The sequence below is a fragment of the Mustelus asterias genome, chromosome 22 (genome assembly GCF_964213995.1).
Source record: "Mustelus asterias chromosome 22, sMusAst1.hap1.1, whole genome shotgun sequence".
In the NCBI taxonomy this organism is placed as follows: domain Eukaryota; kingdom Metazoa; phylum Chordata; class Chondrichthyes; order Carcharhiniformes; family Triakidae; genus Mustelus; species Mustelus asterias.
Window position 1 is genome coordinate 39,308,763 of NC_135822.1, and position 19,629 is coordinate 39,328,391.

The 19,629-nt window shown below is 44.7% G+C and overlaps 1 protein-coding gene across 16 annotated transcripts in view; it reads left to right on the forward strand.

The window, feature by feature from the left end:
- hspg2 (heparan sulfate proteoglycan 2) overlaps positions 1 to 19,629 on the forward strand; it is a 515,715-nt gene that overhangs the window by 450,767 nt on the left and 45,319 nt on the right. For 13 of the 16 annotated variants that reach the window (XM_078239173.1, XM_078239184.1, XM_078239169.1 and 10 more), the window contains 8 exons: positions 2,258 to 2,420; positions 2,682 to 2,779; positions 5,319 to 5,585; positions 8,805 to 8,917; positions 9,867 to 10,014; positions 11,219 to 11,335; positions 12,505 to 12,522; positions 18,112 to 18,196. In XM_078239173.1, the coding sequence (XP_078095299.1) occupies positions 2,258 to 2,420; positions 2,682 to 2,779; positions 5,319 to 5,585; positions 8,805 to 8,917; positions 9,867 to 10,014; positions 11,219 to 11,335; positions 12,505 to 12,522; positions 18,112 to 18,196 (1,009 nt within the window). The remainder of the gene's footprint in view (positions 1 to 2,257; positions 2,421 to 2,681; positions 2,780 to 5,318; positions 5,586 to 8,804; positions 8,918 to 9,866; positions 10,015 to 11,218; positions 11,336 to 12,504; positions 12,523 to 18,111; positions 18,197 to 19,629) is intronic. The other 3 variants (XM_078239177.1, XM_078239172.1, XM_078239178.1) reach the window with 1 other exon arrangement.

A 19,629-nucleotide genomic window follows, 5' to 3' on the forward strand; every position in this document is an offset into this window, starting at 1 on the left:
TCTGGTAGCCACAGTATTTATATAGCTAGCCCAATTCAGCTTCTGGTCAATGGTAACCGCCCAGAATGTTGATAGTGGGAGATTCAGCGATGGTAATGCCATTGAATGTCATGGGGTAATGGTTAGATCCTCTCTTGTTGGATATGATCATTATCTGGCACTTCTGTGGTGCAAATGTTACTTGCCATTTGTCAGCCCAAGCCTGGATATTGTCCAGGTCTTGCTGCATTTGGAGATGGATTGTTTCAGCATCTGAGGAGTTGCGAATGATGCTGAACATTGTGCAGTCATTGGCGATCATCCCCACTTCTGACCTTATGATAGAAGGCAGATCATTGATGAAGCAGCTGAAGATGGTTAGGCCTAGGACACTACCCTGAGGGACTCCTGCAGTGATGTCCAGGAGGAGTTCCTCAGGATAGTGTTCTAGGCCCAACTATTCAGACAAAATGGAAAGTGCAGAAAATGATAGTTTGTCAATTGACCTGGCCTCTGGATTTATTGGGGCTGAATTTTCCTGTTTTACTGTCCAAGTTAAGGCACTGATGGGGCAAAAATTAGGATCTGTGGCTAATAACAGGTCGAGGCTGCAGCCTTCCAGCACAAACCACCTTTCCACGTCCTTGTTCTAAACAAGGATTGAACGAGATGCCAACGAGAATTGATTTTCACTGCTATGCCTCTAACTGGTGTCAGTTTGCAATTAAGCAAACTGACATCAATGGGCAGCGCAGTGGCACAGTGGTTAGCACTGCTGCCTCACAGCGTCAGGGACCCGGGTTCAATTCCAGCCTTGGGTCACTGTCTGTGTGGAGTTTGTACGTTCTCCCTGTGTCTGCGTGGGTTTCCTCCGGGTGCTCCGGTTTCCTCCCACAGTCCAAAGATGTGCGGGTTAGGTTGATTGGCCATGCTAAATTGCCCTTTAATGTCAGGGAGATTAGCAGGGTAAATATGTGGGGTTACAGGAATAGGGCCTGGGTGGGATTGTTGTCAGTGTAGACTCGATGGGCCGAATGACCTCCTTCTGCACTGTAGGGATTCTATTCTATGATCAGCTGGTGATCACTGTCAACTGCCCAAAATAAGCCGGGAGCTTTTAAAATAAATCAAACAGATATTGACTGCACTCCCTATAATCATTGTAATAGTTTGCCGCAGAATGTTTTTACTGAATTCGAACTATAATCATATAATATAAACTGGAGCACAAGATAATGAAAACTGGTGAATTTCTAAACCGGGAGCAACTTGATTGTGTACTGATGATGTTTTTGCAGACTCAGCAATTCCAGGAGGTATTTGGTCAACTTCCCATTGAGGAAGTGAGTGGCAAGGTGGGGGAGGGAGGGAGGTTCGATTGGCTTTCTCATTGAGGAAGTGATTGGGAGAGATTTGATTGGCTTTCTCATTGACTAAATGAATGGCGGGGTGGAATTTGATTTATGTTCTCAGTGAATGGGAGAGATTTGATTGGTCTTAGTGATTCAGAGCTTGCAATGGTAACTGGCATTATTACCTTATGGGTAAAAAAAACCCACAAACGTTCGACAGTATCAGCAGAAAAACAACATGCACACACTTGTGATTCTTGAAGAAGCTGTTGGTATAACAATTTCCAACTATCATTCTCTAATGCAGCTATCCCGCCCCCCACAATTTGACACACACAGTTGCACAAATGAGTTGATGCCTTGATATTCTGAACATGTGTAGTTTAAATACACAATCCAATCACTCTGGGTAAAATGTATTTGTTCAGTATTTTCCACTCTGTTGGAATGACATGCCGAGAGATTGTTAAAAGTACCAAAACTTACAGGAATCTTATCTGCGTATAACATTACTTCAAATACAACATTATTTGATCAATTAGCAAACTTGATTCTTTTCCTTGCATCAGATACATACGTTTTTTTTTAAATGTCACTTTTATACTGGAAGGCCCCGATGGAACAATGTCACTTTCTAGCCCAGATCTTACTTTGCCCAATATTTGGGTGTAAAAGATCAATTTTGCACAGCTCCAATAAATCCCGTGGTACATGGGCCGGGTTATAGTGTGGCAACTTCACAGAACAGATGAGATCGTTCCATGGATGGTGTTTAATGTACTCCTGAGGAATCCACAGCTGGTGGGTCTGTTGTAATCTGCTTGGAATGGAATAATTTGGAGTAGAAAAGGAAACGGTCATGTTTGGGAGCTTTGCGAAAAGAACATCACAACATGTAACTCTTTCCTGCCTGTTCTCCACATCAGCTCCCCCAGCAGTGAAAGTGTCGCCGCAGGTTGAGGTACGAAACATTGGCAGCTCTGCCGAATTCACCTGTTCGGTGACCGGCCACCCAGAACCCAGGATTGAGTGGCTCAAGGAGGGTGGGCACTTGCCACGAAATCACAGAATCGATAAAGGAACCTTGAGGTAAAGTGACAAATCGTTATTTCTGATCACTCTAAAGGTGACTCTTTCTTAACTGAAGTCCAAGTAAAGATCCAAATTCCTTATCATTCAGCTTTGAAATGAGGTGACTGAAAGATCATCTGAAAGATGGATAAACATAGGACCCGAGGCACGGTTGATACAAGTAACAAAGCAAAATGGAGTGAAGGCTGGGTTTTGTGTTATGTTTGTGTTCAGTTCCTTTGGGGATGTTTATCTGATATCAAATTGTTATCTTTACAGAATAGAAAACATACAAGATGGAAACGAAGGCATTTATATCTGCAGAGCATCAAACTCATTTGGGCAAGTGCAGGACAGTGCTAAACTTGTCATCCAAGGTAGGCCATAGGTTAGACTCATCAGCTCAGTTGAAAGAGGGTTCTATATTTCTATATATTTGTTTAAAATAATTAGATGTAGTTAAAAAGATTGTAAGGCCAAGAGAAAGAAATGGGTTATTCTTACCCTCCCTTGAGTGCATTGGCAGACGTTTGGAAAAACTCCTTGCCCTAAAGTAGGGTCCTTATTAACAAACTCATGCATGATTGCATGACTGCACAGTCAGATCAAACTGGATGTTGTAACCCAGGTTATTGCAAAGGGTGGCACAGTGGTTGGCACTGTTGCCTCACTGCGCCAGGGACCCAGGTTCAATTCCGGCATTGAGTCACCGTCTGTGTGGAGTTTGCACGTTCTCCCCGTGTCTGCGTGGGTTTCTTCCGGGTGCTCCGGTTTCCTCCCACACTCCCCAGAGATGTGCGGGTTAGGTTGATTGGCCATGTTAAATTGACCGTTAGTGTCAGGGGGATTAGCAGGGTAAATATGTGGGGTTATGGGGATAGGGTCCGGGTGGGACTGTTGTTGGTACAAATGGTTTCCTTCTGCACTGTAGGGATTCTATGAAGAAGGTTTGTAAGTGTTACAGAAGTGAATTTACACAGAATTCCCAGCTGAGGCCGACATTGGCTGATATATCACAATGCAGTTGAGGAAGAGTGGACAAGCCAGGGACATACGGGACATTGCAGGCGTGTCTTTAATGGTGAATAACATAAGGCAGTGGGTCAGCTACTTGGGCATGTCAGATGATTAGTTCATGAGGAGTGGGCCATTCAGGTTGTATTACCGACTGTGATATGTCATCGAGCCCCTAAGCATTAACAGAGGATTGGCTAGCTGTGATATGATATGAAAGTCACCGCTCCCTTCACCAGAGAGAAAGAGAGAGAGAAAGCGAGACATAGGTGAATTGTTTTTATTCCATATTTGTCATGTTTTGGTAGCGTGTTTATTTTATGTGCTTTGTGAGCGTCTCAGTGCTGATGATGTGTTTTCAAGGTTCAAGAATGAGCGTTAAAGAGGTGGTTGAGCAGCCAGCTGCATTTATATAGCACCTATAATGTAGAAAGCCCTTCCCAACGTGCTTAACAGAGGCATAATCGGACAGAAAATGGATGCTGAGTCAAGGGAGGAAATTTTCAAAGGGGTAATCAAGACTTGGCCAGAGAGGAGGGTTGAAGGACACTGGGAAGATTGAGTTGTTTCTGGATAACTTGCAGAGCTGAAGGTCCAGCTGTCAATGGAAAAACAAGAAGGGCGGGGAGGGAGAATGCACAAGGGACCCGAGTCAGAGAAACAAAAAGCTCTGTGAGCACTGGCGGAGGTTACAGAGACAGGGAGAGGGCCGGGTCAAAAAGAGATTTTGAGGCAAAGATGTGAATTTTCGAATGGAAGTGTTGCAAAGCCCGGAGTCATTGTAATTGAACAAGGAGAGGGATAATGAGGTAACAGGCTTGGTGTGGGATATGAATCGGCCAAACCTTACAGAGTTTGGAGGATGGGAGGTCAATTTCCAGTGTTGAGGAAGATTTGGACTCTGGAATAGGGAAATTTGTGGATGACGCAAATGTAAAGAATTTGGCAAACAGCAAGCAAGACTGTAAAAGATTTTTCAGGATCTGGCCTAGTTTAGATGGGCCTTTGCAATTGAATAAACCCAGCAAAACTGACAGGAGGAAAACTGGGCAGGTAAGTCACAAGGCAATGGCAATGTGTCTCATAGTGTTTGCCATCTATAGTCAGGGGGAGATGGGAGACAATTAACAATAAACAGGACAGAATGTTACAGGCCGCCTGCACCACTGAGGTAGACATGCGAATCCAACATCAAATGGTTTGTTGGCCTTCATTGCGAGAGGTTGAGTACAGGAGCAGGGATGTGCTGTTACAATTATACAGGACCTTGGTGAGGCGACACCTGGAGTATTGTGTGCAGTTTTGGTCTCCTTTTCTGAGGAAGGATATTCTTGCTCTCGAGGGAGTGCAGCGAAGGTTTACCAGGCTGATTCCGGGAATGTCGGGACTGATGTATGAGGGGAGTTTGACTAGGTTAGGATTGTCTTCACTGGAGTTCAGACAAATGATGGGGAGGATCTCATAGAGACTTATAAAATTCTAATAGGACCAGACAGGGTCGATGGGGGGAGGATGTTCCTGATGGTGGGGGAGCCCAGAACCAGGGGTCACAGTCTGAGGATTCGGAGTGGACCATTTAGGATGGGGGTGAGGAGACATTTCTTCACCCAAAAAGTGGTGAGCCTGTGGAATTCATTACCACAGGAAGTAGTTGATGCCAAAACAGTAAGTGTATTCAAGAGGCGGCTGGATATAGCACTTGGGGCAAATGGGATCCAAGGTTATGGGGAGAAAGCAGGATTAGGCTATTGAGTTGGATGATCAGCTGTGATTGTGATGAATGGCGGAGCAGGCTCGAAGGGCCAAATGGCCTCCTCCTGCTCCTACCTTCTATGTTTCTACCAACAGATGAGCTTGCAGGGAGTGGGATGGGTAAATGATTTTCTCGCTGGTTATTTTCAGCCTTACCCATTGTTATGATCAACGTGCGGGCGTCCATGCAGATGGTAATGGTGGGTGGCTCGGTGGAATTCGAATGCCAGGCTATCGGGGATCCCCAACCTTCTATTCGGTGGAGTAAAGTGGATGGAAGGCTGTCCCCCGAAATCATCATCCAGAACGGAATGTTGAAAATTGAACACGTGAAGGAATCTGATGCTGGGCGTTACCGATGCACAGCCACCAACGATGCCGGATCTGTCAAGTCGGAGGTGGTTCTATACGTGCAGAGTGAGTGAAGCTTGACTCGTTCTCTAGTATATTTTGAGGGTGGCAGGAGCAGCTTTCCAAGGGGGGGGCCGAAGGGTTGGGAGCCAGTGTGGACAGCCTGTGATAATTGCAGCCCGGGAGACCTTGTCAGCATCCTGACACCTGGGGCAGACTGGAATTTCCGACTGCTCATCCGGGGGGGGAGAGAGCCGGGAAGGCACTCACCTCCAACTGACAATCCCTTCAGCTCCTTGAGGATCTTGTTGAAGGATCTGCCTACAATGGAATCAGATTTTGGAATTCTCAGCAACCTCAAACGATATTTGGCATGTGGGTGCACAGCTGTCGGGGTCACTACGAGGCCCAAATAACTTTATTTCCAGTGGTTTTCTCAACCAGCATGTGGGTTCAGCCAGCGACAGCTGGGCTGTTGTTCCTGTCTGTCTCCTTCCACTCCTAAGGAGTTGCCTGGTCTAATGGGCAGCACAGTGACAGTCTCCGCCAACATGGCTGCTGCCCGCCCTCACCATTGGTGCCAGGCAGGCAGCTCCCACCTCCCGGGGACACCAGGCTCCTCGAATTGGAGTCGACCTTGCCTCCTGGCGAATTCAGCTATTTGCATTGAAAGATCACATTGCTACAGCGATGGAGCTCAGGTACCGGGTCGGGATGTGGAATTGATCGAGGTGTGCCCATAGCATTTACAACACGAGAATAGACCATTCTTCCCAACTAGTCTGAACAGGTGTTTATGTTCAACACCAGTCACTGTTACCCTACTTCACCTGACTGTATTACCATATCCTCCTTCCTCTTCCTTTTCTCCCATATACTCATTCACCTCCTCCTTAAGTGCATTCAGACAAATTGCCTTCAACATTTCATATAACTTAAAGTTCCACACTCTGGATAAAGAGTGTGGAACTCAATTCCTTATTGGATGTATCAGTGACTACAATAAGTCCTCTCTTCACATCAACTCATTTAATAGTGTTTGCCTGTAAAGTTGTTAATAAAATGTTGGCAATATATCTGTTTAGCGTTGCTGGTTTCACTTTAATGTTGTTAGCCCAGACATCCTCTCCTGTGGCCAGACTGCTCACAGGACATTTCCCGCTCTGCTTCCGCCCTCTCCCTCTTCCTCCCGCCCCTGCTAGCTCCCACTGGCCGACTCCCACCATTGCTCCCTGCCTCCTTCCCTCCTGGTGCCTGTTCTTCCCTTAGTCCTTAGGGTCTGTTCTTGTGCAACCCCCGACTTCCGAATCCCCTGCCGGCTTCGCTTCTGAACTCGCAATTGGTGTCTGAGGCTGCTTCTCCCGGCAGACGTTGATCAGTGCAGATAATCAGGGCTTCAGCTTCCATCTGCACTGACCAACACCTGCCACAAGATGGAGTCTGGTCAACCCATTCATCCTGTAATGAGGCCAGGATAGCAATTTTTCAAGGCAATTGTTCGTAAATTGTATTTCATTTAAATTGGGAATGCATTTTATTTTGCAAGGTGTTTCGGCTAGGATTGCACAATGCTGCACATATATGGGACAATGTTTCAACTTGTACATTGGGTTTTCTGGGCGAGAAATATCCGATGGAACCCTAACTCCAACTTTAACATTGATTCCTATAGGAATTTATGGTTTGCTTAAAGTCACGGTTTTCAGGAACACAACCAAAACTTTAAGTGAGGACTTAATGTATCTTATAATCATTACCCCTAGTTTGTGACTCTCCAACAACTGGTGACATGTTCTCTACACCAATCTGTAATGTCCTCAATGAGGCCCATCAGAGTGGCCTCTTGGAGTATGAGCTCCCTGATTGAGATAATGATTGCCTCCCCAATCAGGGAGCCTCAGCTATATATATATATAGGAGATATGTTTGTAAATAAAGGGAATCTGGTAAAAGAACACCGGCCTCTAAGGAATTATTTCACAATCCTGTTGGACCTGTTCATAATTTTAAAGATCTCTGTTACATTGTTCCACCATTTGTTCTTTTTCAGAGAATAAGACTCCGGAAAAGACTCTTTTCCAGAGACTTAAGCCTGTTAAGTCTTTCCTGATTGTTCTAACCTCAAAGCTCTATTAACATCCTTGACAAACCTTGCAGTAACTTTTTCCGCTGCTTCCATATCCTATTCATAACATGGAGAAGCGACACTAACTTTAACCACAGGACTTCCACAAGGTACAGTGCACAATTGTATTGTACTGTTGTGCACTGGAGTGAAATTTCTGGTATTAAAATGTTTCTTCATGTGTCTGCCCTGTGCTAGAATGAATCTTTACCCAGAGTAGTTGACACAAGAGCATGAGACAAAGCTCTACCTTCTTTGCATTGTCACTCTCAGTGAGGCAAACTATGATTTTGTATGGGGTGGGTGGACAATGGAAGACTTTAATGGAACGCTGCAAGGTTCTGCCTGCATTGTCAGATGCATTGTTGGAACTGTTAGTTTGCATGTGACTCACGACATACTTTCTTCTTGTTTGCCCTTCATATGTGAGCAGCACTTGCAAAGCTATTTTCGTTGCATCTCACAACTATTATAAAGTTATAACAACTTATCCATGTGTGCGTCACGTGTAGGCTGGGCATGGTCGGAATATCAGGACCAATTCCCTGAAGGGCCTTAGTGTAAACAGTTTGGGCTTTCTCAGGAATTCGGTAACTTCATGGTGACATTTTAGGTACTGGCCCTTAAAGGGCCAGATTTATTGAATTTGATCTCATAACTTGCCCAGTGGGATTTGAACATATGGCCTTTGAGTTATTAGTTCATATGCAAACCAGCAAGTCACTGCATCCTGCAAAACCAAGTGCAAACATTGTTCTAAATTAATTTCTGTATGTGACAGGGGACTCCAGTTCCATACCCCTTGCTTGACCCTTAATGCCCACAGAGCAGTGAGGGAATGGGTAATAAATGTGGTCTTGCCGTGTTGGTCACATCTCTGAAAACAACTGCAATTCACATTTGTTCCAGATAATAGAACCATCGTCATACTGATCTCCATAAATTAATATTTCATTAAAATATTCCTAAAAACGTTTACCTTTCTCTCGGGTTGAATTACATGCTTGAAGGCAAGGGCAGTCCTGTTGTACAATGTTCTAACACCAGGGTCAGGGAGGTTACTGAGTCCCCTCATATGTTGTGTGTGTTCAAAGATTAGCCTATAAAACTTTTTATTTTCCTATGTTACAGTATTAACAAAATACTTATTATTCTTGTAGCTGTCCCCATGATTGCTCCTCAGCCAGAGCTCAAAGAAGTAGCAGTTGGATCCACGGCGGTCTTCCCATGTCTAGCCTCGGGATACCCAGTACCAGAGGTCACTTGGAATAAGGTAGCCTCTTACTTGGGTCTCTATTTCCTCCGATACTGTTTTGAGTGATGTGTCCTTTGTAGGGTCAGAAATGCACTCATTCCCGCTCCAAAAAGAGCACCCTGCACTTTTTGCTGCACACTCATAAGCAGCTGATGCTTAACGGGATTAACTCCTCCAGCAACCTGGATCGATATTTGTTTGTGAATAGGGTTGGAGGTTTTTGACAGAAGCATAGACTGAGGTGATGAACTATTTCGTGGCTCCTTTAACTGTGGGCGGCTAGGTGTTCTGAGTTAGAGAATGGGTAGGCCCTCTGCAACTTTGATTGGTGACCCATTGATTGAGAAGGTATTTACGCAGAATTCCCCTTAAGAGGATTAAATAACCTCAACGTGTCAACGATGGAGTAGGTCCATCTCTTGATTCAAAAAAAGAGCCATTAGTCAGCGAGATTGCTAATGCTCCATTGTTTAAGAATGGTGGGAGAAATCATTGGGTTAACTGCAGACCTGTCAGTTTAAAGTCAGTTGTGGGGAAGCTACTCAAGTCCATCATTACCAATTGAGCATTTAAGCAAATATGAACTGGTCACTGAGAGCCTGCACAGATTTGTTAACTGTAGGACATGTCTAATAATTCTGCGTGCGTTTTTTGAAGGAGGTCACTATTAAGGTAGATAAAGGAGCGTTTATGGATGTTGCCTGTGTGGATTTCCAGAAAGCATTCCATAAACGGCGTCACAAAAGATTCTTGGCAAAAGTGCGATCAGGAGAAATAGGATGTAGTTTTATGACTATAAATTGGAAATTGATTTAGTTCTTGGGTACGTTATTAATCGGGCTAAGCAAGCCGACGTTGCATTTCTGTCTTTAACCAAACTTGCCACTGCGATGCTTGGTGCTAGTTGACCTTGTCAGGAGGCTTCCATTCTGCTTTCATGTTTACTTATTTTTACGGTTACTTTTAGCTGGAGGGAGTTCTCCCGCCCGGAGCATATGTTGAGGACAACGTGTTGACCATACCGTCTGCTACCACAGAGCACACTGGGACGTACGTTTGTACAGCTACAAATGAACAGGGAACAGAAACTGCTTATGCCATGCTGAAAGTCAGAGGTATCTCAAATCTTCCCTGTCTTTTTCTGAAATATAAGGAGTAGAAATTGGTGTGAACAAGGAGAGTTTTCACAAAGATGTTTAGGGCACAAGACAAAGGAAGTGTGAAGGACTACAGAAGATGTTAGTAGTGGCAGAAAGGTAAGATGTCAGAACGTGGTAATAGGAGAACAATGTAAGAAGTCTCACAACACCAGGTTAAAGTCCAACAGTGTTGCCTAGAAAGCTAGTGCTACCAAATAAACCTGTTGGACTTTAACTTGGTGTTGTGAGACTTCTTACTGTGCGCAACCCAGCCCAATGCCGGCATCTCCACATCATGGGAGAACTATGGTCAGTGCTCAGTGAAAGCAAAACTGATGCACAAGTGACAGATGGCCCTGTAGGGGAGGGGTGAGGTTATATTGGAACAAAAAAATTTGATTGAGAAAAAAAGGTCAAGGTGAAGGAGAAAGTTCACAATAAAAGCCAACCCCCCGCCATTTGCCTTCTGAATAGTACATTCAAGGGAGACCTAAACATGATGCAGAATTGGTACAAATGAGGTTTAGCAGAGTCTAAAAGACGAATCTTGGAATGTAACATGGTGTAAGTTACCTGATTATGTATTGTTGGAACAGTATTGAACCGTGATTGAAAGCAATGCGATTTGTTCTGCTTCATGTTCAGTACCGGATACACCAAGCTTCCCTGTATCTCAGTTTGACACTCCAAGAAATACTACAGTGGTGTGATATTTTAACAACTTTCACATCCTCAGGATGTTCCAAAGTGCTTCATAGCTACTGAAGTGCTTTTGGAGTGCAGCTACAGCGTTACCTAGGAAACACTGAAGAGCAAGGTCCTACAAACAGCAATGAGATTAATGGTCAGATCATCTGTTTCACTGACATTGGCCAGGGCTGCCGGGTGTAACTCCCCTGCTCTTCTTCGTGATAGTGCCATGGGATCTTTTATGTCCCCCTGTGAGAGCACACGGGGCCTTGTTTCAATGTCTCATTCGAAAGCCTACACCTCCGGCAATGCTGCACTCCCTCAATACTGCACTGAAGTGTCAGCCTACCTAAATCATGTGAAGTGAGATTTGAACCCAAGGCCTGGTGACCCTGGGGTCATGAGGCTACAAACTAAACCACTTTAAATGTTCAAGCGGGGCATTTTGTATGACTTCAGTAAAACTTTGTACGTTTTCCTGTCTTTGCAGAACGTAAGATCCCATATTTCACACAGGACCCCATCTCCTACATTGCTGTGCCCACCATAAGGGACGCCTACCATGAATTTGAAATCAGGATTACATTCCGCCCAGATACAGCTGATGGTAAGAATCTCTTCCCTCTGTGTTTCTCCTTGAAGCTGTGAATCAGGTTCGGGCAGCTAAGCCATTGGGTGACTCACCCAAGTGAACTTCATGTGTAAACTGTGTGTAAGAAGGTGGAAGCTTGAGAAACGGCATCAAATGTAAATAGCCCACTGGCCAATCTTTGTGTGTTCTATGTGATTATGACTCCATTACAGTCCGTACCCTCCAGTAAGGATGTTACTGTGGGCATCTGACCAACAGGAGATCATTTAGAAAATAAATCATTAAAAGGTGTTTGATATGCGTGATTATTTTGACTTGCTCCATCAGTTGCTTTTTTTTTTGGATGATGGATGCTGATTAAACTCCTGCAGCCCCAGAGCTAAGATTCTTCCCAACCAGCTCGCACAACCATGTCACTGGCACTCTTTAAATATCAACCAAAATGAGGGACAGTGTGAGGCAATCCTAGTTTCATGATGGGCTCCGATGGTCAGACTCTTATCACACTTTCTTTTAATCATTTGTGGAACATGGGCATCGCTGGCTGGCCAGCATTTATTGCCCATCCCTAATTGCCCTTGAACTGAGTGTCTCAATTGGCCATTTCATAGGGCAGTTAAGAATCAGCCACATTTCTGCGGCTCTGGGGTCACATGTAGACCAGACCAGGTAAGGATGGCAGATTTCCTTCCCTAAAGGACATTAATGAACAAGATGGGTTTTTCTGACAACCGGCAATGGTTTCACGATCATCAGTCGATTCTTTAAAAATTGAATTCAAATTCCACCATCTGCCGTGGTGGGATTTGAACCCAGGTCCCCAGAACATTAGCTGAGTTTCTGGATTAATAGTTTAGCGATAAGACCACTAAGCCATTGCCTCCCCAATGTGTTAACTCACGCGCTCTTACAACCAAGTTGAGTTTTCACATGATGTATGTATTCAGTCCTTCCCTCCCACAAGACGGGCTGGATTATTATCATTTATGGTACTTGGTGAAGTGAACTGCTCAAATTGCAAATATATTTGTCAAAGTCTTGCCTCTCAACCTTAATCTACACAAAGACTTTGATATTGATATGTCAGTCTATAAGTGTATAGTTTTGTTGTCTGTTCTATGTTGAATTTTTCTCACTTTCTGTTTGTTTTTCTCTGTGTTCTTTTTCCCACCTCTATATCCAAGCTCTCTTATTGTACTCTGGTGAGTTTGTTGTGTATCTCCACAAATTCCACCTGTTGCTATTGGCAAAAAATTGTGCTTTCTGTTTGGATTGAGCTGAGCTACATTATAAAACTACTAAAAAAAAACATTACATCAGATCATCAACTGCTTTAAGCCTTGGGCTTTTGCCTTATTCTGCACATTGCTACCTTGATGCCAGTTTTAATTTATTATGAAGTGCAAAGTGAATAAGAATGCAATACAATGATCTAATTGATAGGATAGGCTCCTGGGCTGAATGGCCTTCCCCTGTTCCCAATATGATATGGAGCATAATAGTGCGCTAACGTTTATGACCCAAGCTGCCATTTACTTCAGGTAAGTGGGACTATTGGTTAACTCTTTCAAAGTGCCAGCACAGATGTGATGGGTCAAATAGCCTCTTGTGTTGTATGATTCTATAGTTACAGTATAAAGAAAGGCTTGCATTGGTTTAACAGTAGCACAGTGGTTAGTCTCACAGCACCAGGGACCCGGGCTCGATTCCGGTCTTGATTGACTGTGTGGAGTTTGCATGTTCTCCTCGTGTCCGTGTGGGTTTCCTCCGGGTGCTCCAGATTCCTTCCACAGTCCAAAGATGTGTGGGTTAGGTGGATTGGCCATGCTAAATTGCTCCTTAGATGTATAGGTTACGGGATTAGTGGGGTACATATGTGGGGTTATGGTAATAGAGTGGGGGGTGGTCCTGGGTAAGATGCTTTGTTAGAGGGTTGTGGCAGAATCGAAAGGCTGAATGGTTTCCTTCTGCACTGTAGGGATTCTATGATAAATAAGTGCTTTATGAAATGCTTATATGAATTGATAATCTATTAATGTTCTTGCATTCTAATGAAAAATATTTAAATTGATTAATTTATCAACAATGCTGCCATGGTTTGTGTTTGGATGTTAAGATTTTAGAACTAAAGAGTGTTGGGTTGATTTTGACTGATGTGAATTTCTATGTAATGCTTTTACCGTTCCTTAACCATTGGATTCGACCTTTCTGACTATCTCAGCTGTCAGTCGTGGAATCCTGAATAAAATGAACAGGTGATTGTGGGAAAAAATGGCCACATTCTTAAAGGTGTAAATGTGTGACAATTTCTATTAATCCAAGTTTCTCTTGTGATCTACTTGTGCCGTAATGAATGGACCACATCCCAGTAAAACAATTGGGACACTTTACACTAAAGGTCAGCAGAGGTGGATGCCATGGGCAAGGGTGAGGCCAATTTAAGGTAGAGAGGTTCCTCTCGTGAATAGTGACTGACACATGCAGTGGGTGTGGGGGTCTTCTGGGTGTAAACTGGGACTCAATGGGCGGAATTTTCCCAAAAAATGACTGTGTCATTTTGAGTGAGAAAACCAGTGTGATTCCCATTGGCATTGCAATTTTCCCACACTTAGTCATTTTTTGGGAGGAGGCAAGTTTTGCACCGGTTTTGAGAGGGAGGGGTCCCAAACACACCAGTAATCCCAGCTTCACAGAGATCAGGTGCCATTTTTAAAGGGTCCCCGATCTCAATTTGAAATTGAGGAACGCCCCCCCCCCCCAGACATCGTGGACCCCTCTCCACCACCAATTTGAAGGGATGTTTACTCACCACCTTCCCCAACAAAGATCATCGGCATCATTGGTGCCCTCTCAATGGGTCTCCCTTCATGACTCCCACTTAATGCCCCCCCCCCCCTCGCTTCCCCCCCACCGGTGTGGCAATCACGGCAGGTCTCTGTTTGTGGAGACCAGTGATTCTCGCCGGGCTCCCACTGCGCCTGAGCATCGGAAAATCTCGGGAGCAGGGAAGATTTGGCTTCGAATGGACTCTGATTATGTTATCCCACTCATTGGGCAGGATCCAGGTTACATCTGGGAGTGGTGGATGGGAAGATAACTGATGAGGTTTAGTGCGAGCGCAGAACACGCTCAATCACTCACCCGTGATTCTCCGTCCCCGTTCCGCCCTAACACCGGGTGCAACACAGCCAGAATATCGTAGCCATTGAGAATAGGCATGATGGGGTTGGCCATGTGTTTCTGAATGGCTGGGTGGCTATGGACTGATGAGCCTCCCTTGCAGGTATCTTTGCAATTTGTGAATATCAATCCAATATTAAAATTGAACTGACACAATTAGATGCTAGGATCATAGAAGATCCTAATGAATGATCCATTGACAGTCCCAAAACTCAAGGGGCTGAATGGCCTACTTCTTTTGTGGTATCCTTGCAATTGATCACAAGTCACTACTGTACCCAATGATTTCCTGTCAGTCAAGCACAGACAGTACATTACCCAATCATTCCAACTCCCAGGTTGCTACTTTGGGTTTCAGTTCCATTAATTATATGTTGAGGAAGATTGAGTTTTGAAGCTAGCCTGTACCTTAGAATCATAGAAACCTACAGTACGGAAGGAGGCCATTTGGCCCATCGAGCCTGCACCGACCACAATCCCACCCAGGCCCTATCCCTGTAACCCATGTATTTACCCTACTAATGCCCCTGACACTAATGGTCAATTTATCATGGCCAATCAACTTGTACATCTTTGGACTGTGGGAGGAAACCGGAGGAAACCCACGCAGGCACGGGAAGAACGTGAAAACTCCACGCAGGCAGTGACCCAAGCTGGGAATCGAACCCGGTTCCTTGGCGCTGTGAGGCAGCAGTGCTAACCATTGTGCCACCGTGCTGCCCCGGTTTGGTTGGTTTCCAAGACAGCAAAATAACAGACTCTCCTGGTTCCTCCTCCCCTCAATGCACCAGCTGTTCCCCATTTATATATTTTGGGTGAAACCAATTAAACTAAATTAATCAAACTAAGCGACAAATCTGAAGAGCAGCCCCTTACATGGAAAGTGCATCAAACAAAAGCAAATTGCAGAGGAAACTTAAAACATCAAATCAAAATGCAATTAAAGGGATCAATAAAACTCCCAGTCCCCGCTGTGCCTACCAGATGCTGTCTCCAGTACTCATCACCTGTAACATAATTGCCATTTAACAGAGTGATCACCACTAGACCTTAACGCGATTAATATGATACTGACACTGACTGGAGCAGATGGTCACTTTGGACCACAGGAGATTATGTGCAACAGGTGGAGAAGGAAAAAGCTGTAATTGCTTCTGTACAGTGTCATCCCAATTCTTCTGTAGCCTTGGCTTGATTTGGACCTTTGTGTCATTCGACATTCAATATCATGTTCCTGCGCGTATATGTTTGATTCATTGTTCTGTGTAACTTGGAGTCAAGTCTACTTGGCAGCATTGGGATTGGCAGGCATTTAATTCAGAAGCAAAACAAAAAGGGGCTCCAATTGAACACTGAGATCAGGAGGAATTTCTTCCTTCAGAGAGTTGAGAGTTTTTGGAACTCCTTGCCACAGAGAAGTGTGGGGGCAGAGTCCTTGTGTAAATTTAAGGCCGAGATAAATTTTTGATCAGTAAGGGAATCAAGGATTACGGGGAAAGGGCAGGAGAGTGGAAGTGAGGAATGTTGGTCGGATCAGCCATGATCCTATTGAATGGCGGAGCAGACTCGAGGGGCCAAACGGCCTTCTCCTGTTCCTATTTCTTATCGTCTTAAACCATTGGCTAATTCAACCTTAAGGAGCAAACTGGAAGTTGGAATGATTGGGTTATGTACTGTCAGTGCTTGAAGGACAGGAGTTGATTGGGTACAGTTGCCATTTTACTAATACTAAGACCATTTGGTGGTTTGACAATGAAGTTCCCTCTCTGCTATCGGCAAGAAAGCTACTTGAAGTAATCTGCATGCTAATATCTCAGGCACTCTCTTTTCAAAGCTGGCTGACTATCAAGTTCTGGAGAAATGATATTATCATGTACATCTTTACATGTGTAAGTTCAATGGAAACAAGAAGTTGGGTCATTTTTCATTCCTCTAAGTGCATTAAATGTAATAAATCGCTTCATCACCAAATACTGGAGAAAAGTGCATTTTAGAATTCTAATTATGTAATGCAATTAGGTGGGTTGAATCCTGTTTATTTCCTCAATTGAATTGATAATTGGTTAAGTAGGCAGCAATATAAAGATTGCAAAGGAGACAGGGGTCACGTTTAGTGAATATATTAATTCAAGCAGTAAGGGATTTATTTTGGTTTAAAGTTCCGATTTGAACCTGTTACTGGATGGGGTGACTTTTATATGGATATCGGGGATTGGTTTGGATTTATTATACAACCTGCCCACATTCATGTTTCCAAACCCAGCGTCTGACTCTGCGTTGCCCATAATACCTTGGGGGAAGGGTGGGGGGGGGGGGGGGGGAGGGTGGGGGTTTGATGGCTATTTTGTATTTAGCCTCACCTGTCCTGAACATGTTTTTTGTTTTTGCGTTTTGCTTTATCAGATGACTAAATTGCGTATTTAATTGTATTGTTCCGTGAGAAGAGGATTTAGTTAGCAAAGTGCTGTCCAGTGAAGTACTGAGACGATAAGACAAGGTTCACGTCATCCAGCCATTTTTTATTGAAAGCCAAATAGTTAACTATTGAAGGGTATCAAATAATTCAGCCTGACTGGCTTGGGCAGAATTAAACCATTTCCGTCTCTGATAGGCTCCGGTGTGTTGGCCAGGCAACCCGTTCATTAGGACGAGGGCTTTCTGATCTTCTCTGCTTACCACTGTTGTGTCTCCCTAAGTTTATATTCAGTCAGCTGCATTCAGGCTGAAGGGTGGCCGATACCTTCCTTCAGCTCATAAGATTGGAAGAAGTAGGAGCATGAGTAGGCCATACGACCCATCGAGCCTGCTCTCCCATTCAGTAAGATGGTGGCTGCTCCTAAGCTCCAACTCCACTTTCCCATATCGCACCCCATATCCTTTGGGTAAGATGCTCTTTCGGTGAGTCAATTCAGACTCGATGGGCCGAATGCCCTCCTTCTGCACTGTTTCTATGCTTCTATTTGGCCTGTTGCTCTCCTAAGGAGGAATTCATGTACTGCCACTGCCCTCGTCCCTGCATCTTTCTCCTCTTCAGATATTTGGAAAGTTTAGAACATGTAGAAGAATTTGCTGCACAGAAGGAGGCCGCTCTGCCCACTGTGTCTGTGCCAGCCGGAAATCAAGCCACCAGCCCAATCCCATTTTCCACCATTTGGTCTGTAGCCCTGCGGGTCACAGCACTTCAGGAATATCCAGGCACCTTTTATATGAATTGAGGGTTTCTGCCACTACAATCTCTTAAAGGCCATGAATTCCAGACCCCAACTAGCCTCTGGGTAGATAAAGATTTTCCTCATTCCCCCCCCGCTAATCCTTCCCAATCATTTTCAATCTGTGCCCCCTAGTCACTGACCTCTCTGCCAAGGGAGCTAGCTCCTTCCCATCCACTATATCCAGGCCCTTCACAGTTTTGTAAATCTCAGTCAAATCTCCCCTCAGCCTCCTTCTGTTCCAGTGAGAACAACCCCAGCCTCTCCAGCCTTTCCCTCATAGCTACAATTTTCCAGTCCTGGCAACATCTGCCTCAATCTCCTCTGTACAGATGCATTGCAGCGATTACACCAGGAGTGATGCTCTTTACGTTGACCCCACTCTGGTTCTCTGTGTTTCAGGTATGATTATATACAACGGACAGAAACAAACTACAGGAGCAGATTTCATCTCATTTACGTTAGTGGGCGGTCGACCCGAATTCAGGTAATTTTAATGCTTCGGTTTAGTTCTGTGTGAACAAAATATCGGATGTTTAAAATGTTGGGTAACTAATGAACAGGTTCACAAGAATAGCTGGCTCAGTTACACACCCATCAAACCTGGACCAAACCAAACCTAAAAGGGGGCAATGATGACAGAGTGACAATGTCACTGGACTAGTGATCCAGAGGTCCAGGCTAATGCTCTGGGGACCTGGATTCAAATCCTGGCGTGAATTCAGTTAGGACCATAGAATGCCCACAGTGCAGAAAGAGGCTATTCGGCCCATCGAGTCTGCACTGACCACCAACCTACCCAGGCCCTATCCCCATAACCCCATGTATTCACCCTGCTAATCCCCTTGACGCTAAGGGGCAATTTAGCACGGCCAATAACCTAGCCAGCACGTCTTTCGGACTGTGGGAGGAAACCGGAGCACCCGGAGGGAACCCACGCAGACACGAGGAGAACGTACAGACTCCACACAAACAGTGACCCAAGCTGGGAATCGAACCCGGGTCCCTGGCGCTGTGAGGCAGCAGTGCTAACCACTGTGCCACCATGCCCTGGAATCTGGAATCTTGTCTCAGTAATGGTGACCATGAAACTATCATCAATTATTATTAAAAAAACACCACCTGGTTCTTTAGGGAAGGAAATCTGCCATCTTTACCTGGTCTGGCCTACATGTGACTCCAGACTCACAACAATGTGGTTGATTCTTAACTGCCCCCAAAATGGCCGAGCGAGACACTCGGTTCAACAAATGCCGGCTTTGCCAGTGCCGCCCACACCTCATGAGAGAATAATGAAGAAAGCAACGACATTATCTGATCACCCAGGAATAAAGTTATTTTTCAGTTATATAAATAAACGACCTGTCCATCTCTATTTGGGGAAATATCCATTCCAGGGTATGTCCTTAATCTATTCCTTCCACCAATGATGCCTGTGATGAGTTGCATCTTTGATTCCATAGTTTTAGATGAGGGTTTGTCGAGTTTATGTAGCTTTCCCTTGATGGGTGACCAGGCAGATGGATGCACCAAGCTTGTGCTGATCAAGATCACATGCACTAAGATTCCAGCATTGTGTTGGCTAAAGGCTCCTTTCCTGCCACACGGACCTGTCCGGACTGTCTTCTGGTGTAGAATTCAGTGAAAGGTCCCAGTGTCAATATATTACCCGGCAGGAGCCTGGCCAGCTCCTTCTGAGGCTCGGAAAATTACCTCCCGTGTAGAACAACTCCCTGCCATACAAATATTCTTGCATGATGGTGCCTTTCAATTCTAATATATTACATAAAGAAACTGCAGCAAAGAGATGGGGCTAAATCATGAAAATGCAGCTATGAAAGACCATTGCAGGAATACCTCTTGCAACATACCTTGTTAATAATTTATACACTTTTTGCGCCTGTTCACACTCACTGATAG